A 26,741-nucleotide genomic window follows, 5' to 3' on the forward strand; every position below is an offset into this window, starting at 1 on the left:
GTCCTCCCCTAGTCTGTACGGCACCCTTGTGCAAATTAGAAGGCATAAGTCAATAGCTTCCCTGGGTAGACACTCCAGAAGCACTGTAGTAAATGGTCTCCGAAGATGGCCATTCATTTCTTTTTTAAAAAAAAAAATATTTACTTTATTTTTGGCTGTGTTGGGTCTTTGCTGCTGTGCATGGGCTTTCTCTAGCTGTGGGGAGCAGAGGCTACTCTCGAGTTGTGGCGTGCAGGCTTCTCATTGCAATGGTTTCTCTTTTTGTGGAGCACAGGCTCAGTAGTTGTGGTGCATGGGCTTAGTTGCCCCCGGGGCATGTGGGATCTTCCCTGACCAGGGATTGAACCATTGCAAGAAAGTGAAAGTGAAAGTCACTCAGTCGTGTCTGCGACCCCAAGGACTGTGTAGCCTGCCAGCTTTCTTTGTCCATGGAATTCTCCAGGCCAGAATACTGGAGTGGGTAGCCATTCTGTTCCCTTCCTCCAGGGATCCCAACCCAGGGATCAAACCCAGGTTTCCCACATTGCAGGCGATGCTTTACTGTCTGAACCACCAGGGAATAAGTTATATTCTAAACCCCTAACTTCTGGGATGGTTGGTTATCAAAGATAACCAGAGCAGACACCCAGATTGGTGAGTAAGCAGAGGCTGGGCTTATGCAGTGAGTAAACCTGCCTGACCTCCCGCATGGCTCTGGCTATTAAGCTGTGTTGTTTCTACTCCAAGAGCCCAGGTCAGGACTTCTGGAAGAAAACATTCTCCCACGCATGGCCAGTCACCAAGCACTTACTAAATCTCCAGGGGTGTGTCAAAAGGACAGCGTGCAACTGGCCCGATTTTAACCCAGACACGAGGTCACGTGACCAGAGCTGGGGCATGGAAGAGGGTATCCTGAAGGTCTCAGAAGACTTACCGATGGTGGTGATGACTGTGGCTGCAAAAATCATTGCATTGGGCCAGTTCCAGTTGTTGAAGGTCTGGTTTCCTGTGATGGCTACGCCCTGTCCTGCAGCATTAGATACTATCTAAAAGGAGATACACAGTGAAGATCAGAGAGGAGGTCAGCACTTTATGAACCTCCTTATAAGCATTCTTATTAAATCATCACAATAAGAAAGTGGCAATTATTGTCTTCAATTTATAGGAGATGAAATATTTTAAAGAGGATCAGAGAGGTCAAGTGATTTGCCCAAGGACACACAGCTGGGAAGACTATGAATCCCAGTAAATTGGATTCAGTAGATTTGGAAGGTGTCAGAGAATGTGCCTTTCTAACAAGTTCCCAGGTGATGCTGACGTTATGGCCCAAGGACCACACTTTGAGAACCGCGCCAGACTCTATGCCTCTGAAAGAAGGCAGATATGATATAGAAAAGACAGGAGGACCTCCAGAGTGTGCTACTTCAGGATTGGCCTGGGAGGGACTGCCCCCCCACAGGCCCTTCACACCCTGCCCCTCATTGTCAGGGCACCCGCTAAGGTCAGCTCAGAAGCTTGCGGACCCATCTTCCAAGGGCGGACCCGTCAGCTGGCCTGGTCGTCAAGGTGGTGTGTACTTTTCAGGCTGACTCAAAACCGTCATATCAGTTCCCAAGAAGCTCCTGGCCACTTTGGAGAGCAGGTGAGAGGTCACCTGGGGAGGTCTACTGGGAGGTCCGGGGAGAGGCCCTTATTATCTATTCCAGGAACACAGACAGCTGCCAAACCTGTCCACCTGGCCTCCACCCCATCCTTGAGGGCTGCCTCCATTCACTCCACCCACTATCAGTGGGGGCCGGGACCTCACAAGGCGGCTCCAAGGAAGGGCTAGGATCTGGGGTCTTGGCCCTGCCCCCAGGCAGAGGCCCAGGATGGATCATCTAGCTCAGAATCCAGGAACGCAGACAAATTCCCCCTAGAAATCAAGCCTAGGACCAAGGAATGACAGAGACAAGCATGGGAGTAGGAAGGAGAGAGAAAAACTGGAGTTCTACCCATGGCATGACTGAAGTTTGGTGAGAAAAGAGGGAAGGGTGGGTTGTCCTGAAGGAGCGTGCCGTTTGCAGTGGCAGAAGGCCAGTGTAAGTGGATCTGCAGACTTTGTCAAGAATTTTCCATGATGACATGCTCATCTGACAGGCTGTCAAACCACACGGCTCACTGCCCTGCCTACCCCCTCCCCACCCACCCTGCTATTTCCTGCTCATTTCTCTGTAAAGTAGAAGGACGGTGCCGCAGAGCTGGCCGGGCGCTTTACACTAGGACGTTCAGATAAGAAAGAGGCCAACTGGTCCATTCAGTTGTAGGTCATCTCCAAAGGTTTCCTAAGCCATGACATCTATGTTCTAAGCAGGAGAATGAAATGTCCCAGGGCCCGGGGTGTAAACAGATGGCAAGGAAAGCAGGACCACTTGGCTGCCTCTGGCTGCAGTCTTTGCTATCTGAGATACCCATCCTATGGGGGCGGGGGCTGATGAGAGCAGCACTGTCCCGAGGAAGCACAGCCCGAGACGGTTGACAACTGACCCGGAAATCATAGCATTGGAACCCCACCCCCGGTCAACCCCGTGGAGACTCGGAGGAACAGGAGAGATGTCAGAAGTTCCCTCCCCACCTCCTTCTCATACAAAAGGAAAGGGTGGACTCTGGAAACTCCAAACTGAACTCTCGCTGACTCCTCTCTGGAGACAGCAGAACACTTGGCGGATTCAATGAGGAAGCGCTGGGCACTGGAAGCTGCTAGCGCAGGTCCACCAGGGCAAGTCATGCTCAGCTAAGTGCATCTCCCACTCCAAAGAGATGGCAAAGCCTTGAAGTTCGGTGGAATGCAGTCAATCCAGATAGCAGCGAGGCAGCTGAACAGATGGGTGCAAAGATATTGTGTGGAGAAGACAGAAATGCAGGGAGGGACTGGGATTAATCCGGGTCCACATAAAGGCAGATAAACAACCCCAGGAAGTACTGATCATTATCAGTCTGGCCTGAGGTCTCCATCAAGGCCAGGCCCCTTGAATCTTTTAATCCACAGCACAGCAAGGACATAGATGGCTGACCAGTTTAATCTGCAAAGGATGCAAATCTGGGAACAAGGCTGGGGTGGGAAGCTGACATGCTGCAATGGCACCATGGACTGGAAAAACGGGCCCCGGGCCCCTCTGCTGGCTCAGTGGTGAAAAATCTGCCTACCAACGCAGGAGACACGGGTTCAGTCCCTGGTCTGGGATGATCCCACGTGTCACGGACCAACGAAGCCCTTGTACCACAACTGCTGAGCCTGTGATCGAGAGCCTGGGACCCCCAACTACTGAGCCCACGTGCCACAGCTACTGAAGCACAAGAGCTCTAGAGCCCATGCTCTGCAACAAAAGAAGTCACTGCAAGGAAAAGTCTGTGCACCTCATCTAGAGAGTCATGCTCACTCAGCGGAACTCAAGACAAGCCCGCACAGCGACAGAAGATCCAGCACAGCCAAAATAAATCAACAAATAATCAATTAAAAAAAAAAAAAAGAGTTGAGATCTAGCTTAAAAAAAAAAAAAAAAAAAGGGCCCAAACTAACAAGATACGGCTGTCTTTTAAATTTTTCATGTCTTATACTTTGGGTTAGAAGAGACTGACCCAAAGGGTAGAAGGGAAAAGACCTTTGGTTTTAGCTGACCACAAACCAACAAACACTAGAGTGGCTGCAAAAAGAAAGAAAGGTAAATACAATCTCGGGCAGTGTCAACAGCTTATCTCTTCCGGGCTGGGAGGCAACCAGCCCACTGTCCTCTGCGGGTCAGGCCACATGTGAGGCACTCTGTTCCATTCTTGGCTGTCAGACTTCATGGTACGCTAACCTAGGGGCCAAGGTCCTAGAGGGGACAGCTGTGAATTTGTTGGATAATGAGCTACGCCAGAATGGACGGCCCTTGATTAGGCATCCACTCCTGATCATGGGAAGGTTAGACCCAGGAAGGTCAGTACACATCAGGGATACTGAAGGTGTGACTGCAACAGGGGTTTCTCTGGGGAGGCAGCACCCTCTGGAAAGGTTTGCCAGTGCTGCCTGAGTGGGCGCCTCCTATGTGCCAGGCACTGTTCGGGCACCAGGGAGAGAGCTTCAAGAGCAGCTTCTCACACACCTACTCTTGTGGGTGATGGGGTGGGCAGGGACCGAGAGGTGAGACCCCCGCGATGCTCAGGACAGCCCCGCCCACCAAGCCCACACTGTTCCCACTGAGCCACACCGGATTGCCAAAGGTTACCTGTGACTCTGGAACCATTTAGTAAGTGCTGGTGAGTCAGTGGTAAAGAATTCGCCTGCAGGAGACACAGATTTGATCCCTGGGTCGAGAAGAGTCCCCTGGAGAAGGAAATGGCAACCCACTCTAGGATTTGTGTCTGGGAAAACCCATGGACAGAGGAGCCTGGTGGGCTGTAGTCCATGGAGTTGCAAAAGAGTCGGACACGACTGAGTGACTAAACAACAATAACAAGGAGACATCACATGTAAGAGCTGGCAAAACAGGGTAACTGAAGAAGGCATTACTGTTGGGAGCCTTGCAGCAGAAAAGCTGGCTTCCTGCCCTTCACCCCACTGATGGTGTGTCCTTTGGGGCCTCCGTCCTGGGTTATCAAGGAGTCACAGCCCTATGCGCTGTCCCCTTCACCCCCATTATCTCTCCACAGACACCCAGAGAGGGGCGGACAAATGGGGACATTCCAAAGAGCCCTGAGCCCCCCAGGGCCAGAAGCGCCACTCACCCTTACAACAGTCCAATGGCAGTGATGTCCACAGGTCAGGTCAGCAGACAGAGGCTGAGAGCTTAACTGGCAGAACTGGGCCAGGTTCTAGACTTTCTCTTGCAAGTCAGCTGGGCTCCTCACCTCCCTCCCTTCCCTGCTCCTGGAGGCCCCAAGCTTCTCTGCCCAGGGTTCCCAAGCAGCTGACCTGGGGCTCAGCCTGGCTCCATCCCCATGCTGGGACAGAGAGCAGGATTTCGGTTCTGCTGTGGGTCAGATGCCTCTTGCCCGGGCTTTTATACATATTCCCTGACTGGCTCTTCCCCGAATCTGCCAGGCATCACCTGAGAGGTGAGGAAAGCGAGGCTCGGGGAGCAGAGGTCCGGATGTGAACTTGGGCAGCCTGCCCCCTGTTCGCACCCTGGGTCACTGCGGCTCCAGTTGGAACATCTCACTGATTAAGGTCAGGGGCAGGGCCCACAGGCTGGTGGGACCCTCTCCCCCAGAACAGAGAGGCTGACCCAGGACTGAGGGCATCCCTGGGTGAGGGGAGCCATTAGACACATCGTCTGCTCCCCCAGGGTTATGGAAGCTGCTTTCTCGGGAGAAAGTGGACCTTGTTCACGCACAAGATGATTTAACTTGGCTTCCAGATTCACACAAGACAATATTTTCATTTTCCACATCACCCTAGAGAACGATGGGAGAGGGGGATCCCGCAGACAGCCTGGGCCCGGCTCTGGTTCAAGGATGGAATGGAGCTCCCCTCCCCGCCTGTCATCCTAGCAAAGAAGCGGCTGTGATTTATTGGGGGTGGGAGGGTGGGGTTGGTTACCATGAACCAAACATTGTGCTGAGCACTTTATGTGCCTTCAGCTCATTTAATGAGCAAAGAATCCTGCTAGGAAGACACCGTAATTTTTTTCATTTTGCAAACGAGGACCTGGGGCTGAGGGGTTAAGTGAGTAACCTAAGGGATGCTAAAATCCAGGAAGCGGGGTATGCAGGGGAGCCAGCCAGGATCTGGGTCCTGGCTGCAGGAAGGAGGCCGGTGCATACCTCCACCCCTTCGCACCACCTGGAAAAACAGTGTCCTAAAACCAGCCCATCCACTCAGACAGAGCCCTCAGGGAGGAGACATTCACGCCTTTGCCTAGGCTTCAGGCAACATGCTGCCCTGACTCCACCCTCCCAGAATCTCACTGTCCCCGAAGTCTGGGTTCCCTACGGCTCCTCATCCCCCAGGGATCCGGGGTTTCTTCCTGTGCAGAGGTAGCTGCCAGACACCCCCATCCTGGAGATGCATTCTGCAGAGCTCCAGAAAGGGCCCATCCTGCCCACCTGCAGTCACGGGCAGTGGGGCTGAGGTCCGGCCTTTCCCTTCATCAGGCCAGTAGGGGAACACTTTCGGGTGGCAGCCAGGCTGTGGATGGCAGCTACAGGGCACCCACAGGGCTGCTCCCCACCCTGCCTCCAGCTCCGCGTCAAGCCTCACACTGGCATCACAGAGCCCCTTCCTGGCCATGCGCGATCGGCCTCAAGGATGCCAGCCTCCGCTGGACCCATGTGTCGGAGGCACACAAGTGGTCGTCCCTCACCATCCCTGGCTGCATCCATCCCTAACCCATTCCACCTCTGCTCATTTGGTCCCTCTGGCCTGCAAGGAGAATGAGGCCAATGGTCATGTGTGCACAGAGCGTGGCAGAGTAGGAAGAACATTTACTGTCTCTCATCTGGCCCTCCTAGCCCTCCCAGCCACCTTGGGAAGTAGGTAGGGCATGGTTTATTACTCCTTATTTCATAGATTATGATAATTCATATTTGAATAGTAGCTGATATTTGAGCACTTGTTTTATGACAAGCACCAATCAAAGCATTTTAAATCAGCTCGTTGAGTGTTTATAACCTTGTAAAGGAGGTTCTCTTCCCTCCATTTACAGCTGAGGAATACAAGGCACAGAGGCTGAGTAACGTGCGAGGCAGTGGTGGAACCAGAGTGTGGACCCAGACCGTCTGGCTCTCAACCCCTCTTCTGTCCAGACAGGGGTGTAGGGTATAGGCTTCTCGGCTACAGAAGTGAACCCAAGTTTCTAGAACACAGTCAGGCAAATGCAAGGGAAATAGCCACAGGAATGCAGAGACTGACTCCCCTAGAAGGTAAGCTCCGTGAGGGCAGGACTTTTATCTGCGGGGCATACATTTGTTGAGTAAGTGAACGAATGAATGAGGGCATCTTCCCTGACCTTGACTGACTCCCTCTCCCACATGCTTCCTTCAACTCCTTCTCAGCGTTACTCCGCAGGCAGATCTCATACACCACCCTGTGGATTGTATTGTTCATCAGCAACATGGCGCACAGCTTTATCTGGCAAGAGGGTGGGAAGCAGAGTCAAACCCCAGTATGAGTGGGGCTGGCGGGGTCAGGGGAGGGGCGCAGGGCTGCTGGGACCACCAGCATCCAGGGGTGGAGGGATGGGGGCGGTCATCAGGTTGCGAGAACAGAGGGCAGACCCTGGAGGTCACGGGTTGGGAAAGGGGCCCGGTGAGGGGGGCAAACAAAAGGCCCCTCGTCCAAGACGGCAGAGCAAGTGGCAGTGGGCTGGGAGAGTCCCTGGAGTAACCAGAGGGACCGTCCTTCCTGCTGGAAGAGGGGGGGGCCTGCCCCCTCCAGAACTCTTCTGGGGGGCAGTGGGTGTGCAGAGAGCAGGAAGAGGGCTACAAAGGAGGGTGATACGGTTCTCCAACCAGATCCGTGCCCCCGCCCCGGGCAGAGGCTCCTGGACACGTGGGGTGGACCTGGGGACTCGGTGGGCAGGGGGTCCTCTCTCCAGTGCTGGCACCAAGCCTCCGTGTAAATCACACACTATCAGCCTCAGTTTCTCCACTGGTCAAAAACGGCACCCACTCCTGAGCACATGCAAAGTCCCGACGACACCGGAAGCCCTGAATAAAGGTGACTGCAGTCAGTGTCACGACCACACGGTACACGTGGCCTTCAGGAAGCCAGCCCCAGCAGTGACGTGACACCCTGCGGGGGGAGACTGCTGGCACACAAAGATAAATCAAAGGGCGTGGAATGTACGTCTCTGCACCTGGAGGCCAGGCCTGGGTGAGATCAGCAGGTAGGGGCCCCTGGGCCCCTGGACAGCTGGCGTCAGGAGGCCTGAGGGTGTCCAGGCTCCCCCCAGGCAGCAGAGGCACACCCAGGACGCACCACCGCAGCCCTCAGACAGCCCATCTCTCTGGAGCTCTGCCCCCCTAGAGGCTCCCAGCCACCCTGGCCAGCCACCTGCACAGTGGAGTAAGGCGGGTGGGCGGCGGAGGGAGCAAGGACACACGTTGGTCCCCCACCCTGTGCTTGTTAAGCTGGGGCTTCTCCGGACCCCAGTCTTAAAGCCCCAGCCAAGATGTCCCCTGGCTTCACTGTCAGCCCAATGCCCATCCACCCCCTGGTCTCTGGGCTGGGCTCTTCCTGTGTGTCCACGTCTGTCTGTACGTCCATCCTCAGGGCTGGGGGCCGGGGTGGGTCATGACCCCGCAGGGAGTTTGTGGCAGTGGGTTCGGGGTGGTGGGGTGGGGGGGGCGAATCTTAACAGAACAGACAGAAGTGGGGATTAGTAAACCTATCATAGGCACTTTTCAGGCAAACACATGCTGAACAAGTTGGGCTTGTTAACAATGTTTCTCACATTCTTTAACACTGCACTGCAAACTGATGAGCAGATAAGAGAGCAGGGGAGGACCCCAGAGCCCGTGCAATGGGGCTCCCTGCAGCAGCGTGAGGACGGGGAGAGGCCGGGGGGCAGGTGGGGGGCGGCGCAGAGGGTAGAGCTCGCTTATCCAGCTGTTTGGCCAGCCCTCCTTCTGATGGCTTTCGGGGACTGCCGGCAGACCCACAGTATCAGTATCTTGGCGAGAAGGTGAGCACCTGGTAACCTCTCTTCCCAGGACAAATTAGAGGCGTGAAGACGATTATCTGAGCCCTCCACTATCTCCACTCCTCTCACTCGTCTGGGCTCAGGCTGACTCAGCTCCTCAGTTCAGTTCAGTTCAGTTCAGTCACGTCCAACTCTTTGCAACCCCATGGACGACTGCAGCACGCCAGGCCTCCCTGTCCATTGCCAACTCCTGGAGTTTACTCAAACTCATCTCCATTGAGTCGGCGATGCCATCCAACCATCTCCTCCTCTGTTGTCCCCTTCTCCTCCCGCCTTCAATCTTTCCCAGCATCAGGGTCTTTTCCAATAAGTCAGCTCTTTGCATTAGGTGGCCAAAGTATTGGAGTTTCAGTTTCAGCATCAGTCCTTTCAATGAATATTCAGGACTAAGTTCCTTTAGGATGGACTGGTTGGCTCTCCTTGCAGTCCAAGGGACTCTCAAGAGTCTTCTCCAACACTGCGGTTCAAAAGCATAGAAAGCATCTTCCCCAGCGGGGTGGGGGAGGGGCGCTGGCCTAGTCTTCAGATGATAAACAGGCTCAGAGACCGCGGATACCACCCAGCCCCTGGGGCAAGGACTCCCCGAACCCAGTGGAACCACCTGGGAGTTTAAGTAAACACAACACCTGGGCCTCACTCACAGGTATTCCTTGTGGTTGACGTAGGAGCCCAGCAAGCAGTTAACAAGCTTCACAGGTGATTCATCCCCTCATCTGCTGCCCAAGTCGGGCTGACGTGGGTCCGGGGCTCAGGCTTCCAGCTCCCCGGCCAGGAAGCAAGATGTGCAGGATCCTCGGTATTCCCCCGCCCCCTCCCTGCAGCCCAGGTGACCAGGTGTGGCTCAGAGGGCAGGCTCGGTTTAGGAGCCGGGCATTGGCAGGGGCCCAACGGCGCCACCCTGACAGCTGCCTCCCAGCTGTGGGCCCGGCTCACCCCGGCCCTGACTCTCCCGGGTGGGGAGCAGGTGTCTGTGTGGCAGGTGCAGGGATGTGGGGGCAGGGTCCCATCTTGTCTCTGTTAAGACTTGACCTGGGCCCTTGCAATGTGGACTTTGTAGACTTGTATTTTGCTTATCTGCATTTTCACTTTTGCTCCAGTCCTGCTCATCTGCTTCTTCAGTTTTGCCCCAATCCCTGTTGTTTAGTTGCTCAGTCGTGTCCTACTCCTTGCGACCCCATCGATGGCAGCCTGCCAGGCTCCTCCATCCATGGGATTTCCCAGGCAAGAATACTGGAGTGGCTTGCCATTTCCTACTCCAGGGGATCTTCCCAGACCAGGGGTTGAGCCCGAGTCTCCTGCATTGGAAGGCAGATTCTTTACCACTGAGTCACTAGGGAAGCTCGCTCCAGTGTCTACCGAATACCTGTCATGCTTTTGGTAGAAAGTGTTAGTCGCTCAGTCATGTCCGACTCTTTGTGACCCCATGGACTGTAGCCTGCCAGGCTCCCCTGTCCACGAAATTCTCCAGGTAAGAAATACAGGAGTGGGAAGCCATTCCCTTCTCCAGGGGATCTTCACCCCCCGGGGATCAAACCCAGGTCCCTGGCACAGCAGGCAGATTCTCTGCCATCTGAACCACCAGGGGAACCAAGAAGGAAAGACACATTGCGGGAGACTTGGTTGGTACACTAGGAAGTTAATGTAGAGTCTGAAGACCCTGATTCAGCTCAGGTCACTTACTGAGATTCTCCAGGATGCAAGGTTGGCCTAGGACCACAGGGGTCCCCCTACCTGAGCAGGTGACACTTCTGTATAATTCACATTTTCCTCTGTCCAGAACCATAACTTCTGAGCCTAGTTCAGCACCTCCCAAGCCCCACTCCCCCCACCCACCACCCAAAAGAAATCCACAGCCCATTTGAGAAAATACATTATCATTATCAGGCTTCAGCCTACTGGCCACCAGCTCCAGCTCTTCCCGAGGCCCCAGCAAGCCAGGCTGCTTGAGTCAGAAGCGAGTCTTATTCTTCACCCCACTTCCTTCCTCGATCCCCCCAGATCCCACTGCAGGATGAGGCAGGCGCCTCAGTGCGCCTTGGTCCCTAAAGGACGGTGCCTGGTGCCAGCCCAGGGAGGAAACAGCAATGGGAGGATGCCCTGGGGTACAAAATACAATCCCTCCCTAACCCCAGAGACCCACACATCCTCATCAGGGGAGGCAGAAAGCGGCACCCCACCCCACCCTCAACGCATCTCCCAAGGGGAGAGGTCACCAGCACTGCTTATTAACCGGGCTGCACGTAGAGACCACCCGGGGTTGGGGGCAGCTTGGGGAAATATTCCTGCCTGGGTGCTACCCTGGGAGATTCAGACAGCAATGGTCTGGGGTGTGGGCTGGGAACCAAGATGCTGAAAAGCTGCCCCAGGTAACTAATATTATGTGCAGTCCATTTCAAAACCATCGTCCTAGACCCAAACCACCCTCTCTCCTAGTTACGGGGAAGGCCCAGTCCAGCCCACCCCAGGGGTCAGCACGGCAGCCAGGGATGGATGGCTGTCCTCCCGTCTGCCCTCGGGTTTCCCCTCCCAGGCCATCTCTCAGCAGCCTTTGCAGAGCTCAGAGGCACTGCGAGGTCTCACGCTCAGCGGGGAAAGCCCGGGCCAGAGGTAAGCGCGTTTTCAGCAGAAACCTCTGGGTTTCCGACTTTCTCAGGCCCGGGAGCCCCGTCTGCTCTCAGGAGGGACAATGAAAACAAGGCAGGTGACCCTGCCCCCATTGTTCTCAGGCTGGCGGTAACACGCCTCCTCCTCCCCTGGGGCAGCTGGGCGCCTCTCCATGAGAGCGGAGGCCAGGGCAGAGCCATGCAGGGCCCGGCTGCCCTGGAAAGGGCTCTGGGTTTGGTTAAATCAGACAGACTAGGGCTGGAGGGGCCGGAGCTCAGGACGGGATGTCAGCAAGTGTCCTCAGGCACCTGGAGGGCCGAGCTGCTGAGTGACGCTGGAAATCCCGGTGCGGGCAGACACAGGGGGCCTCCAGGGCCAGTCCTGGTCCCACAGCCGTGCTGCCCGAGAGCGACCCTGGGGAGTGGGAAAGAACCCCCTCCCACCCAAACAGAGACACCAGACGACCCCCCAGAGCCATGTTCTCAGACTCCATCCCTTGCCTCATTTTCTGAAGGACTCGGGGCAGGTGGAACGTCCAGTGAGGCTTAAGTGACAAGACGGACACCCTTCATCCACCTGCAGCTTCCTGATCCCCAAATCACAACCACTGCCGTGCTCCGGGGTGGCTGTGACCTGGCCCCTTCCCTGCCCCCAGAATCCAGATCCTTGGGGTGTGGATGTCTTTCTACTTTGATGGATACTCAAGAGACATCTCCCAACTTCTGGGCCAACAACTCAAGGGCAGGAAATTAGTCAGCCAGGACCCCTCAAACAGGCCCTCCCTCCCTGCAGGGGTGTGGGTCACCAGGGAGCGAGAGGTCCCTGCGGGGGATATGGCTCCTGGCTTGTCCTTTCCAGGCAAGCTGACAAACCTTTCTGGGCCCCATTCAGCTCCTCTGTAACAAAGCTCTGGAGGCAGAGAGAGCGTCTCCTCCTTCTGGCCAAAACCCCCATTCATCAGGTATCTTTCCTACCAACAACTCCTTTGGCCCTAATTTCTTTTAAGACTCAAGACCTTGTAGGCAAGGCAAGCAACATATTGTATTCCCATTTTGTAGCTGAGGAAGCTCATCAGAGAGGGCTAGTGACACAGAAGAGGTCACACAGCAAGCTCATGATGAAGGACCGAGCAGAACCAGCCAAAAGCCCCCTGAAACTCAGTTGAGGGCCCTTTCCACCAAACATGTAGACTAGCTACCCCGCCCCCCACCTGGGGTCAGGCTCAGAAATGCCAACCAAAGTGGGGCAAGGAAGGTGAGTGATAGAAGAGGGACAGACAGGGGTCACAGGCGATGGAGAGCTATAAAAGGGTGTGCACTCTAATCCTGCGATGATATCAGATGAGCATTTCCTTGTGTCCCCTGCTCCTCCGCACAGACGCCTTTGGTTTACCCCAGCCTGGCAGTGGGGTGGAAGGAGCAAGCGTGGGAAGTCACCAGCCCCGCAAGGTTTCTAAAAACAGCGCTCAAGCAGGCCACAGGGGAGGTCACGGGGACTGCTGATCCGCCGTCTCCCCATCCTGGGCTGAGGACCTGATGGAGATCGGGCTCATCAGCAGCCCCTCCCTGTGCCAGCTTGCCTTCCCCGCCCTCACAGCAGCCTGGACAATACATGCTGGCACAGCTAACCCACTGGGATACCACACCCGTCAAGTCTGGGACCCTCTGCTGGCAGCCCCGGGGCAGAGGAGCTAAGACTGGGCTTTGGCGCAGACACACGTGGCTTCAACCCCTGGCTCCATGGCCCCCCAGCGGGTCACCTGGGACAGCTCCTGTCACCAATCGGAGCTTCCCCTCTGCCTCTGGAAAGCGAGGGCACCAAGACTCTCTTGGGTTGGGGTGCAGATTATGTGAAATGATGTATAGCGCGGTGCTGGGCATACGGCTGTGTGCTGGGCAGAAAAGTAAACTGGGAAGAACAGGGGGGTGGGGAGGTCCCCTCCATTCTTGGGGTTTGTGCCCAGGGCACAGGGCCTCCAGAGCTGTAGTCGCAGAGCTGGGCAGGTGTCACCAGGAACGCCCTCCTTCCTGGCAACCACTACCTGGAAGATCAGAGCTTGGGACAGTACTTACCGCCCCATGCCCCAGGACGTTCTACTAGGGTCTGCTGTCCGACTGGTAGTCTACGAGCTCTGAAGGCTTTCAGAGAAAGAGTTCTCCCTCATTGCTCATTCCCAGAACCTGGCATTGGCAGGTACTCAGTACTGGCCAAACAAGGGACTCAGTCTCCGAGACGCAGCCTTCCAGGGCACGGAGGTGGGTGCTGATGCTGTATTTAACACGGGTTCTGGCGATGTGAGGGGGGCAGTCCTGGCAGATGCAGCTGGCCCGGGGTGATGGCTTTGTGTTTCTCTGCCCAGTGAGCCTGTCACCCCACCCCACCCCACCTGTCTGCCAGGTTGGAGCCCCCAGAGGTCCCAGTCCTGGTGACTCAGCTGCATGGCAGACTTTGGAACCATCAGGATTCCGGAGGAAAGAGGCTGGCGGGTGACGAAGGGTGGGGGCCCAGAGGCGGGCAGCGGGGAATTTCAGGGTTGGTGGCCACAGGTCCCCCGCATGTGCCGCTGCTTTGTGGCTGTTCTGGCAGAGGGGGGAAAAAAAAACGAAGCTCTGTTCCATAAAGCTCTCCTGGGCCCCAGGGTGCTGCCAGCTCTGTTCCTCTGGACGCAGAAACCCCCCACCCCGCCCCGTCCTGGGCCCCCTTACTGGGATCCTGAGGACAAGGCTCCCCCGGCAACCGACACCCCCAGATCCCCTCTCAGGAGATGAGAGCTGCCCCCACCAGCCCCACATTCATGCCACCTGGGTATGCCCGTGCCCTTGGGAGAAGGATGCGGCTGACACCCTCACCTCTGGCCCTCAGAGGACCACATCCCAGACCCCCCCGCAAACTGTCCCCACCCAGGGGCCCCGAGAGCAGCCTCTCCATCTGCCTCTCCTCCCTCCTTTCCCGCTCCCTTCGCTGTGGCCGCAGCTCCGGGTAATAAGTAACTGCCCATCCTTGAAGTTTAGGGTTCTGATGATAAGGGATTATTAAGTCTACCCATTTATCATCATCTGTTTAAGATGACCAGGTGGTTAAACTGTAAACCTCTTCACTAATGAAAACAAGAAAAAGCCAGAAAGATACTAGGCGATGGTATTAGCCTGCATGAGGAGTGCCAGGAGAGCCTCTCCATACCTATGAGGTCACCCTCCCCGGTGGTTTATTATAAACCACCCCTGTCTGCCCCAGCCTGGCCCTGCTGCCTCCAAGCGTGACCTGACCTGACCCTCTTCCCTCTCCACAAAGCCCCCTGCAGGAGCCCCCTGAGAGCCAGCCACCTGCCACAAAACCCTTCCTTATTGTCTGCCTCCAACCTAAATCCCCCCACCGGCTGCAGTCCAAGTCCATTTCCTTTGGTTCAGTCTCCAGCTGGAGACGGACAACAGCTGGTCTCCATCGTCTCTGGAATAAATTGAACAAGGAACCACCAGTGCGCTGGCACAAGCGTTTTGGGGTGAGTGGTGGGGAGCCTTCTGCCTTGATGGCTCTCACCGCCAGATGAGAGATCAGAGCCAAAGACCATGCTGCTGACAACTGTGAGCATCCCTGGGCCAGATGCAAGGAGGGGCGGGGTGCCCTGAGGTGCAGATTCCCCAAGCCCAGGGCCAGGCGGCCAGACAGAGATACCGCACCACACCAGTTGAATCAGGGCTCCAGCCACTAAGGCTCCTATCTGGAGATCACAGGGATGAGAAATGAAAGAGATCCCCAAATAGCGGGAGAGGAACAGAGCCTGATACACGCAACTGGTGCCCCCCACCCCGGCCACTCCACCACCCTTGCCTTTGCTGCCGCGCACAAAGGCCTAGCTACCTCTGCTTTTTCCACCCTACAGGGACAGACTTCCCCACCTTCCGCCGGCCCATCCTGGGCTGACTGGGGCATGACCAGGGTAAAACAACACAGAACTGTTCTGTACGAAGGTATGGAAAAGTACAGCCAACCCTCCTCACACCTCTAGAGGCTGAGCCGAGGTGAGGGGTTGCGGTGGAGGTCAGGAAAACCTCCTGCCCTCTGACCTGGGGCCCAGGACCAGGGACAGGTGAGGCCACAGGAAATGGAAACTCCCCCAGTGGTGCAGCGGGAGAACCCAGACTCTGAGACAGCCCTGTTGTGAGACACCAGGAGGCAGGAAGGACCAGGACCAGGCACATGTGCTCTCGTTCTCCTTCACCAGGGCTGCGATTTTAAGCAAGGGCATTTCCAAGCCTGCTTAACGCCCCCAACACCCACCCATGCTCCGGCAGCCCTTAACCTTCCTAGGATCATGCAGGAACTTCCGACACCCAGGCCTGCACAATATCAGCTGTTTCCCGACCCTCCTTGTCATGACTTCAGTTTCTTGACTAATCCAATGGAAACAATGATGTCCTCCCCTCCCCCCCTCCCCCCACCAATTCACAGGGTTATGGGTCGAAAGACTCAATAGACATGAACGTGATGAGCATGAAGCAGGTGCACCAATAAAGCTGAAGATGCCCCCGACTTGGAACTCCTAGTTTCTAAATGCCTGCTGCTGTTGGCGGTAAGGCTTTCTCCCAGCCTCCTGGTGCATTGTGTGTGGCCAGGGGAGGCTCAAAGACAGGAAGGCAAATGCCAGCAGATTTCCAAGTCACGCAAGGGTCAGCGGGGGAGCGAGACCTGCTCCTCAAGTGGCTACATCCTGCCCCCCTGCAGAACCGAGTTTCTCATGAAACACTTTGAGTGGCAGCTGGCGTGGCCACTTCTCAGGTCCGTCCAGGGAGGTCCATCTACCCCCCAGGTCTGCTGAAGATGGCAGTCTCATCTGGGCTGCTTAGGTCTAAACTAAAGACCTAGCAGTGGGCTTCCAGGACACAGCCTGCCCCATGGGTCACCTCCCATCAACAGCAGGGTGATGTGAGGACCGGATGGAACAGGGCTCCTTTGACCCCTCCTCGCACCCGGAGGCCCTGAGCCATTCCCCTTTCTGGAGTTTTTCCCGCCCCCATGTTGTGGTTCAGTCACTAAGTCGCATCCGACTCTTCTCGACCCCACAAGACTACAGCACGCCAGGCTTCCCTGTCCTTCACGCACGCCCAGTGTACACGACACAGCTGGCCAGACACCAGCCCCCAATGCCTGTAGAGAAACAACCGCCCAACCTGAGCTAACCCAAGGGAGCATGCGACCAGATCCCAGGCAATCCTTCCTTGCACTACGCAGCTCAGGTCTATTGATTCCTCAAGTACTTGCTGAGCACAAAAGAAGAGACGAACAAGACACAGGCCCTTCCCAGTGGGACCTCACATCTAAGGACAGACCGGCAGATGGGAGGCGTTACGCGACAGGGGAAGACAGCAGGAGAAAGCAGCTGACAAGCCAAGGCGAGGCCAGGCCAGTCCCTGCCAAATACACACTCATCTGAGTCTGGAGGGACAGAGCGGGCAGGGCAGTCCGCAGACCCTGGCAAACCCATGCTTTCCGTTAACCAGTCTGGTGGGGATGCTCAGCTCCGAGGAGCTTGCAAGAGTCCCGCTGCGGGGTGGGGACGGGGCAACCCGCTCCATCTATGGGTTCTCGGCACCTCACCCTCCCCACTCCAAGGCTGCCGGCCAGCTCTGCCCTCACCCACCCCAGAGCAGGATGGAATTTAACTAGACACCAAGAGAAGCCAATGTGCCCTTAGGAGCCTCAAAAGATTCCACTACCAGACTCTCTGTGTTGAGGGAACCCTGTGGCTCCTGAGCCCTAGGACTGTGGGCAGTGTGACAGAGGAACTAATTTCAAATTTTATTAATTTTATTATTATTTTTTTAATTTTGGGACCATGCTGTGCAGCATGTGGAATCTTAGCTCCCTGACCAGGGATCGAACCCACACCCCACCCTGCACTGGAAGCACAGGGTCTTAGCTGCCAGGGAAGTCCCTAAATTTTATTAATTTTAATTAAAAAACTAAACAGCTACAATAGTTAGTAATATCACGTTAAAACTGATTCGTGGCCTGTGAGTGGTAATTACCATACTGGTGCAGTCAGACACAACACATCCTACCCAGGCAGGGAGGGCCTGCCTTCCCCCACCCTGCTCCCCGGCCCCCGGCCCCGCAGGGCTCACCCAAGCCTTGGGCCGCGGTCTGCAGTGTACTCTTGACTTTGAATGACATGCATGGTCATGGACTGTCCCAAATCTTTCCTTTGCCTGCGTTTTTTTTCTTTTTTTTTGGGGGGGGGGCGGTGGGGGGACGGGGCGGTCCATCCCCAAAGGCAAGGAGGCAAAGTCTTCCTGGGCCCCAGTGGGAATTTTAAAAGAGCTGAATACACAGTGAGGCCTTGGTCTCCAGAGCATCCCTTTCCTTGTAGGAGACACTGACCCCAACACAGGGGACAGACCCTCGGATTCCCCCAGCTCTGCAAGGCTTCTCCTGGGGAACCACACTCTCTTCTTGGTGACTACCAGATCGTGTTCAATCTCAGACTTCTTGGTCTGTACACTGAAAGCCTGCCTGGTTTCCCCAGTCTTTGAGACCGTTCTCTTCAAAGTATTCAACAGCCCCGCTGCCTACAAAAAGTTCAACAGCCCTGCCGCCTACGAAGTCAGCCCTCCGGAAGCTGAACTGAAAAACAATCACACATTGTTTAGCAATTTCAAAAGTGATACTAGTTTCAAAAGTGATACAGGGTGCATGCCGCAGTTAAACCCACGTTTACTTGTGCTTTCTGTCCCTCATGTGTTAAAAATAGCCAGGGTAGAAGTGGCTGATGCTATGTGCATGCATCTTACCCTTTCAGAAAATTCAATTTCTCACAGTACAATTGCAATACAACAGCATTTCAGAAAATTAGGGAGGCAGAGAAAGAAAAGGCATCAATAATGCTGCCTCCAATTCAGCACTGCCTGCCTTCTGTTTTCACATCGAGTTTCAGTGATTCAACCCGAACACGGCACCAACTCAGAAAACGGGAGTCTGGGCTGCCCCCCCCCCCCCCCCGCCCCCGTCTTGCTTCTGTCTGACTTCCAGTCTGGCTCATAGCTCAGCCCCACTGAGAACACCAAATCGAAGCCCTGGAAAACCACCCCCATTCCAGGGCCCCAGCAGGTGCCCCTGCTGGTCTGTCTGAGAGTCTCCCACCCCACAGGTCAGAGCCCACCAAGTCACTCAATAAGCAGGGATCCAACTATAAGGAGAGCAGGGGGTGAGGTGGGGGGAGCATGGTGCGGGGGGTGGGCTGGGGGGCGGAGTGGAGAGTGTGTGCACAGATGGAAAACAGTTTCGGGAAGGGAACATTTTCAGACTTGGACACAATGACTCCAACACAGAGCAAGGAGAAGAGACAGGGGATCAGGCAGCTGTAGGCTCTGAGGCATTCCAAAAAGAGTGGGCACCGCTCACTGAAACCTCTGAACTCTGAGCCCCTGGCTTGGTGGAGGCGGGCACTGTCTAGAGCAGGACTCACAAGTGCCCACCCCGCCCAGCCCCCTACATGACTTGGAAGTTGCCCTGGCGCGGGCCTGGGGAGCCAGCTCTGGGTCCCAACATGCACACCTGGGGTGCAGAGGGGGCAGGGCGTGGGGGACAGGGACACTGACGCACTTCTCCAGGCAACCTATGGACCGATCCCAACAGAGGGCAGAGTGTCCCCACTCAGGGCCACTGTGCACGTGAGGAGCAGGGGGGTGGGGGGCAGTCCCAGAGTTCTTGCGGCGTCGGGGTAGAATCTGGCCAGGCACGGCCCCCACTGGAAGGACAAGAGTTCTCCAGACTGGAGGTGGGCTCTGATGGTCCTTCCTTTGGGATGTGGGGGCTGGGGGACAGAGGCCAAAGGAGACGGAGATATGGCATCGTGGCTCGGATGTCCATTAATCATTACCCTCTCGCACAGCGAGACGTTTCAAATCCAGTGGGGTACAGTCGAGGGCCCGATGGGAGGGGGGGAGGGGTGCAGACAAGGCACAACCCCAGAGCAATGTGCTCTAATGTGGGGCAAGGAGGCGCTCAGAAAATGAGGGGATCCATAGAAGGCAACCTTCAAAGTCAGGGGAGCCCTCCCTGGCAGTTCCCCCCATCCCCCACCTACAGCAACATTTCTACCTTGGAGCATATGACAGGCCCCTAAAACCTGCTGCACCTGCACAATCCTTCATATACATCGCAGGGCCGCAGGTAGGTAGGTAGGTAGGTAGGTAGGTAGGTAGGTAAGTCATGTACAACTCTTGTGACATCATGGACTGGAGCCCATCAGACTCCTCTGTCCATGGAATTCTCCAGGCAAGAACACTGGAGTGGGTTGCCATTTCCTTCTCCAGGGGATCTTCTCAACCCAGGGATCGAACCCGAGTCTACCGCATTGCAAGCAGATTCTACCAACTGAGCCACCAGGCCTGGCCCAACCTCAAAGGCAAGGCTATTATCTAAACATGGCTCATAATTCCCACAAACCTTGAACCAGCACTGGGCAAAGTGCTGGCGCTCAGTGGGACTCTAATTGGCCTTAGTGAAGAAGTCCTTTGGCTCAGAGAGAGGCGGGGACCCTGCCTAGTGAGACAGCAAGTCCGCTCAGCCAGGCCCAGGACCTGGCTCTGTCTTTGCATCCTTGGTCCTCGGGCCACCCTTCAGTAGATCTCAGGGCTGCGGCTGGAGTCTGGGGGCTGGGGGAGGGAGGGTGTTGAAAAGCTGATAACCAGGACACCCTCCCTTTTCCTGCTCCCCGGGGGGTGCTGACAAGACATTACTGCACCAGCGAGCTCAGCCCACTCAGCACTCTCCCTGGGCCAGAGGCAGCCCTTCCACCCGCTGCTCCAGAGGGGGCGGGATCCTGGCGGGCCGGGGGGTGGGTGCAGGGCACACATCCAAAGCTAACACTGTCAGGATGCATTCCTCGACCCGGGAGGCAGGCGAGAGAGTTTTATTTGAACAGGAGCTATGGGGAGGGCATGGGGCTGCTGTTCTTTCTCCTCCAGAGAGTCTGAACAGGTGCCGTCCTGCACCCAGAGGCATGGGGGGAACAAGAACCTTGAATCAGACACAAGGGGCACCCAAGCCAAAACCAACACTCACATCCATGAAAGGCTCACCCACCCTGGGGGTCCTCTGCTCACCGCAAAATAGCCAGCCTGACCCCAGTCGTGCAGGCAGATCTGAGCAGGTGGGGGCAAGAGGGGAGACCACAGTCCCATGAGGGGTTAGCCCTGGGGAAGCCAAGTGGGGGACGTGTCACAAGTGTGGCTTTAGCTGCCAGGGAGATTCAGACAGGAACCCCACGGCCAAGAGGCAAGCTGTATCTCCCCCTTCCAGGTCTTTGATTTTTCTTCTTGAGAGCTCGGTCTCTGGGTGCCCTGACCCACAAGTCCTGCAGTGAAGGGTCAGGGCCTGATAGGTCCATAAAGAAGCCAGGGGAGCAGGCTGGGGGGCAGGGATGGAGCTGACGACACCTGCCCTGAACTGTGGTACCTACTTACCTAACCCGGGCTTCTCCTGCTTTCAAACCTTTCACACTGCAAATGGTGAACAAACCTAAATCAGGTCAGGAAACAGCGGTGTCAGGACTCACAAAGGCTGAAGAGAGCGGTGCTCAGCAAAGGGCCAGTGAGCAAGCCCGGTGTGCTTCTGGGCGGAGGGGGCGGGGAGGGGGTGGCTAGAGCCTACAGGGTCCAAGGAGAAAGCCAATATCTAGGAGGGGCTGGTGGCCCAGTACATCTGGTAAAACAGACCCTGATCTAGGACACCACGGAGTCTAAACGGGGCAACTCTGCAGGGCTCTGAACCCAGAGGCTTAGGTTCAGGCCATTAACTAGCTTTTGCGAGACCGGGAATGATTTATTTAATCCTCTGCCTCAGTTGCCTTATCTGCATGCGAATTTGCACAGCGCCTATGGTCCCCCTGTCGGGAGTACCTGCGGTGTGGGACGGCTCCCACCTGCCCTTCCTTCCCCAGGTGCCAGCTGCGATCCCTGCTGTCGAGTGACGGCTGGAACGCCTCTCTCTGCCACCACCTGCAAGGTGACTTATGTTATCAGTGGACACAGACCTGAGTTCCTGGTAAAAGTTGAGCCGTGCTGTGAGCATGCAGGGTTTTAGACAGCCCCCCCACCCCGCCCTAGGGGCATGGCCTCCTGTCTGCAGCAGGGATCAAGGGTAGGGATCCAGACAGAGACAAGACCCCATAGGGAGCAGAGTCCAGATCTTTTGGGGCCGCTGCAAGGACCCTGGCTCTTGGCAAGGACCAGACTGAGAGCCTAGGTCTCTGCAGCGGCCCATATGCTCTGGACTCTGCTCCCCCCGCCTCCGTGTGGTCTAAGTCTGCGGGGGATACCATGACAGGTTTTCTGAGTCGGTGGTCCTGATGCAACTCTATCAGAATCCCTGACTGCTGCAGCAGTGACCACCTCCCACTTCTTGAGGCCACTGCCTCCAAGAAGCCTTCCCCAACTGCCCCACTTAGCAATACCTCCTCTTTTATTGTACCTGCCCTGCCCTGGAGAGCACAGTAACCTTGGAAAAGTTACATAACCTCCCAAGGCCTTGGCTCCAGGACTGTAAAGGGAGGCTAGTTAGATAACCACTAAGTTCCCTACAGCTTCACATTTTACGACTTGCTGCCAGGAGGAGCGCCCAGAGCCTGACCCTCCTCCTCCCCAATCCCAGCCAGCCTCCAAGAAACCAGCCAACAACACTTCCTTAGGCTCAAACACTTGGGGAGCAGGTTCCTGCAAAGGACCAGTGAGGCATCAGGTCAATTCTGCCCCAGGCTCTGGATGGCCCCCAAAAACCCTGTGCGGGGAGGGGGATGACCACAATTTCAACCTCTGCCTCTTATTCCAGAAAAACTCACTAGTGGGTAGGGAAACTGGCGCTCCAGGAAAGGGTGTGCTGGGGTGGGGCAGGTTGGGAAATCACGCCAGCTTAGTGTAAGTGAAATAAAGGCTCTGCAACCCAACACACATGAAGATTTTTGATTTAAAGGCTGTTCAGGGCTTCCCTGGTGGTCCAGTGGTTAAGAATGTGCCTTGCAACGCAGGGGACACAGGTTCGATCCCTGGTCAGGGAAGATCCCACATGCTGTGGAGCAATTAAGTCCATTCTCCACATCTACTGAGCTCACACATTGCAACTACTGAAGCCTCTGAGCCTAGAACCTGAGCTGCACAACGAGAAGCCACTGCCTGGGCACTGCAATGAAGAGGAGCTCCCACTCACCCCAACTACAGAAAGCCCGCGTGCGGCAAAGAAGACCCACCACAGCGAAAATCAATAAATGAATAAATGCTTCCCACCAGGCCTCAGTTTTCCCATCAAGCAAATGGGATGACATTTCCCAGTCAGACCTCACAGAGGTCACAGGAAGGCACCTCAGACAAGTGGCTGTGCAGAAGCCCATAGTAAGGCCAAGGGTGGGAATCAGGGGGAGGGGGCGCAGGGGGCTGCAGACCCTAGAGGTCACCCAGGTGCTGCACGCAACGCTGTGCAACAGTCCTGCTCCATCCCCTGGGACTGACATCCTAGTCAGCTCAGCCCTGAGGGTGGGCCATGGGGTAAAAAAAGGCCCAGGGCAGGCTGTAGTCAGGCCAAAGGGTTAGGAACAGCCCTGCCTTCCTCCTTTCTCCCTGCTTCTCCCCTCCCCACCCCCCTGCACGTCCACGTGCCCTCGTGGTTTCCATGGCACGTTGTCTGGGGACATTCCCCGACAGGTGGGAGGACCTGCTCATCCTCTTTTTGCAGCAGGTTTCCACCAGGCCTGCACACACACTGGGTAAACATCTGCACAGAGGAAGGACTGGGTCTCTGCTCTGTCTCAAGTTCCTTGAAAGCAGAAATCACCTCCTGTGGGGAGGACAGGCCTGCTAGGCCTGCTCCCTACGATGGGCCTTGCTAATCCCAGGGGAAAGGTGTTAAGGGGACTCCTGGAGATAAACAGACCCAGAGAGGCAGAGCTGTTTGTCTTGTAAAGTCCCTCAAAGGGGAAAAGATCAGAGTGCACCTTCCACATGTGTCCTTGGGTGGTCTCTCTGCCCAGCGAGATGGGAACCATCACTTTCTGATGAAGCCGGAGGCTCAGGGTCCAGCTTTTGAAGGCTGTGTGACTTGAAAGACTATGTTTGACCACCAGGCAACTTGGCCCCACCTCATGCAGCTTTATTTTGATAAAGCCGCCTCCCTTCTGGTCGCTGGTTTGGTTTACCCAGGTAACCACCTTGACCTTGCAGGAGGCTCGTTGTTGTTCAATGGCTAAGTTGTGTCCAGCTCTTTGCGACCCCGTGCAGTGAAGCACGCCAGGCTTCCCTGTCCTTCACTATCTGCCAGAGTTTGCTCAAACTCATGGCCATTGAGTTTGTAGGAGGTTGGATCCCTTGTGACTAGACTTCTAACCCAAAGGCCCACATAGCTCTCTGCCTCCCCACCAGAGCTGGGTACACTGCTTGGGCACCCAGGGGTCCCAGAGACAGATTCCAAGCAAGTTGCTTACTGGGCTAGAACTAGGCTAGATGAGCCTCTGTCCACATGAGGCTCCTGCGGTCTATGCTGGGTCTGTGTGTGTTAGTCACTCAGCTGTGTCCGACTCATTGTGACTTCACGGGGATTGAACCCGGGTCTCCTGCATTGCAGACAGATTCCTTACTGTCTGAGCCACCACGGAAGTGTGCAGCCTAGCTAGGCCTAATTTAAGAGGCCTGCTAAGCCTTCTTGAATGAATGGATGAACTTAATTCAAGGAAGTGGGACTTCCCTATAGCTCAGATAGTCAAGAATCTGCCTGCAAATGCAGGAGACCCAGGTTCGATCCCTGGATCAGTAAGATCCCCTGGAGAAGGAAAATGGCCACCCACTCCAGTATTCTTGTCTGGAGAATCCCATGGACAGAGAAGTCTGGCGGGCTATTGTCCATGGGGTCGAAAAGAGTCGGACACGACTAATCGACTAACACACACACACACACACTCCAGGGAAGTGGAGTCCAGAGAGGTGAAATCTGACCAGGGTCACACAGCACAAACCAGTATGCAGGGAGAATCAGAACTGGAGTTAGGACCAGCTATTCCCTTCACAGCGGTTCAGACAAGGGTTTCCCAGCCCCAGCTCTGGCCCCAAGCACTGGGCACACAGGAGAAGGAAGGAGCTCCACTGAGTCCTTGCCGGCTGCTGGCCTACCAGTCCCCAGGCAACCCACAGGACCAGCCACTAGGCTGCAGGAAGAGCCAGGCTGACCCTGCCCCCAGGTCACACCCCCCCCACCCACCACCGCTTCTCACAGCCCTATTGGGAGGGGCCAGCTAGGCAGCCTGATTACAGAGTGCCATGGGAGGTGACAGCAGCCAGAAGTACACAATCCTGCTTAAATATTTCAGCAGGAAACCCAAATATTTAGAGAGAGGAGGGGAAAAACAGAATGCACACTTCAAAGCCAATCAAAGGGACCTGGCTATCAAGGACCCATGGAGAGGGGAGGTGGGTGGTGTCTGACCCCAAGGAGGGCACAACTTAGACCCCACATCCTGTGTGACCAACCCTCCAGGGATGTCACCCATGAGGTCATCTGGACCCAGGATCCTCTGGAAGGGAAGAGGTTTAACCCAGGCCTGGGATAAGCCAGGACTCGTCCCCTTTCTCCAGGGGAGGAGGCAGGGCTCTGCTTCCTTATCTCCTGGGAGGTGGGTGAGTCTGCAGGAAATGAAAAATGGTGGGTGACTCCACCAGGAGTTCTGGTGGGTTTTATCATCCGTGTCTCCATCTCCAGATTGGGAGCTCAATACATGGTGGGGCCTGAAGTAGGCATCGGGAACAGCCCCTAGCCCAGAGGTGGAGGTGCCAGAGTGAAACTTGAGTGTGGCCCGGTGGGGTTCCCAAGCTTGGACACCTTTCTGTCCCCCATTTCTTGCAGGCAAAACTCCAGCCTCCATGACCTTCCCCGAGTTCCAAAGGGCAGATTCAGAATGGCGGCTAATCAGGGAAGGCGCAGCCATGAAACCATCTAAGGCAAGATTAAAGGGACCAGAGAAACTTATCAATATTAGGAGTTGACCACCTGAAACTCTGCACACCCTAATCCTGTCAAAGAAACCCCACTTTTGACTCACTATTCTAAACCCTCATCAAGTTCTTTGATGAGAGACACCTACTATTTCAAGAGACACCTATTTTTTTCGAGACAGAAGCTCAGTGTGTTTCCCTTTGCCTGGCTAAGCACAATAAAGCTATCCTTTTCTACTTCAGCCCAAACTCTGTCTCTGGGATTTGATTCAGGACTGGTGTACAGAGAGGCTGAGCTTTTGGTAACAAGAGCAGCAGCTAACAGGAAATCACCAGTTGCTTGGGCTGGTCAAGTGTGTTTACATGGATTCTGCAGGAATGAGGGTAATGCTACACTACAGTCCCATTTCACAGATTAGGAGACTGACTTGCCCAAAGTCACATGGCTAAGTATTCAGCCAATCACACAGAGAACCTCCCGATGCACCCTAGGATTCTGCAGCCGCCACATACACCCACCTCTGGGCCTTTGCTCCTTGTTTTTGTATGTTTCAGAGTGTGCGCTCTGGGTTCAAATCCACATTCTTCCACCTCCTCGGGCAAAAGGGTGAAGTTGTAGGAGCCAGTCGGTTGCTCTTGCCCTAAGATGGGGTTGCTAAGAGCACCTCCAGCAGAGGGTTGCCCCAGGACTATGAGATGATGCACACAAACCATTCCCACTGCTGCTGGTGAAGCAAGTGCTCAGTAACTGTTAGGTGGAATCACCCCCACCCTCGGGCCCCAACCCCTGCTCACTCCCATCACTTCCACCTCCTGACTCTACCTCCCTTCAGATCCAAGGCTCTGAAATCAGCAAGGCAGGGTGACTCTCAGCCTCTAGCTAACTATGCTGCCCTGGGCAAATCCCCTGACCTCAGCAGAGCAGTAACACCTAACCCACAGGACAGGTTCAATGAGATTAAGTAAGAGCCAGCCTGGCACCTGGGAGGTATTTGGCAGAAAGTTCAAGGGGGCTGCAGCCCACTCCACTCATCACTTCTGCCCACCTCAATGCTCCCCTCTCCACTTTAAGTTCAAGAGCAGAAATTCACCTCTCAACGGTACACGCCTGGAACCTCCAGCACCTATGAACACCACTCAGGTAACAAGCTCCTTACCTGTCTTTCTCTAGAGTAAGGGCTCCCTGAGGGCAGCTGCAATGTTTTGCTCAGAGCCAGACCCCTCCCCACCACAGCCCACAGGGCTCTACAGGCAGCCCTCAGGAAACAGGAACTGAATCATCTGGGACCCCCTGACCCTCGTCCATCTCTCCAGCCTCACCATCTGCAACCCATCACTTGGCACCAGGACTATATTTCCCCTCATTTCACCACCATGGTCCTGTTTCTCTCCCTAGCTAGACTGAACTCTAGAGGGTTCATCTGGTTTCTGAGGCTTCGAAGTGAGGTTTCTGTCGTACCGAAGTGACAGCTGGCAGGCAGGGGCCCCCTAGTGAGCCCCCAACTCTGCCCAGGTCTCTGAGGTT

The 26,741-nt window shown here is 55.6% G+C and overlaps 1 protein-coding gene across 3 annotated transcripts in view; it reads right to left on the reverse strand.

Moving 5' to 3' along the window:
• Positions 1–26,741, reverse strand: part of KCNK5 (potassium two pore domain channel subfamily K member 5) — a 40,909-nt gene that overhangs the window by 5,858 nt on the left and 8,310 nt on the right. Inside the window, exons 1-2 of one of the 3 annotated variants that reach the window (XM_061146623.1) lie at positions 9,284–9,868; positions 914–1,025 (exon numbers count right to left, since the gene is read on the reverse strand). In XM_061146623.1, coding sequence (XP_061002606.1) covers positions 914–947 — 34 coding nt within the window. In that variant the 5' untranslated portion in view covers positions 948–1,025; positions 9,284–9,868. Of the gene's footprint in view, positions 1–913; positions 1,026–4,725; positions 4,911–9,283; positions 9,869–26,741 lie in introns of those variants that run through there. The other 2 variants (XM_061146621.1, XM_061146620.1) reach the window with 2 other exon arrangements.

This window comes from Dama dama, chromosome 7 (assembly GCF_033118175.1).
Source record: "Dama dama isolate Ldn47 chromosome 7, ASM3311817v1, whole genome shotgun sequence".
Lineage (NCBI taxonomy): Eukaryota > Metazoa > Chordata > Mammalia > Artiodactyla > Cervidae > Dama > Dama dama.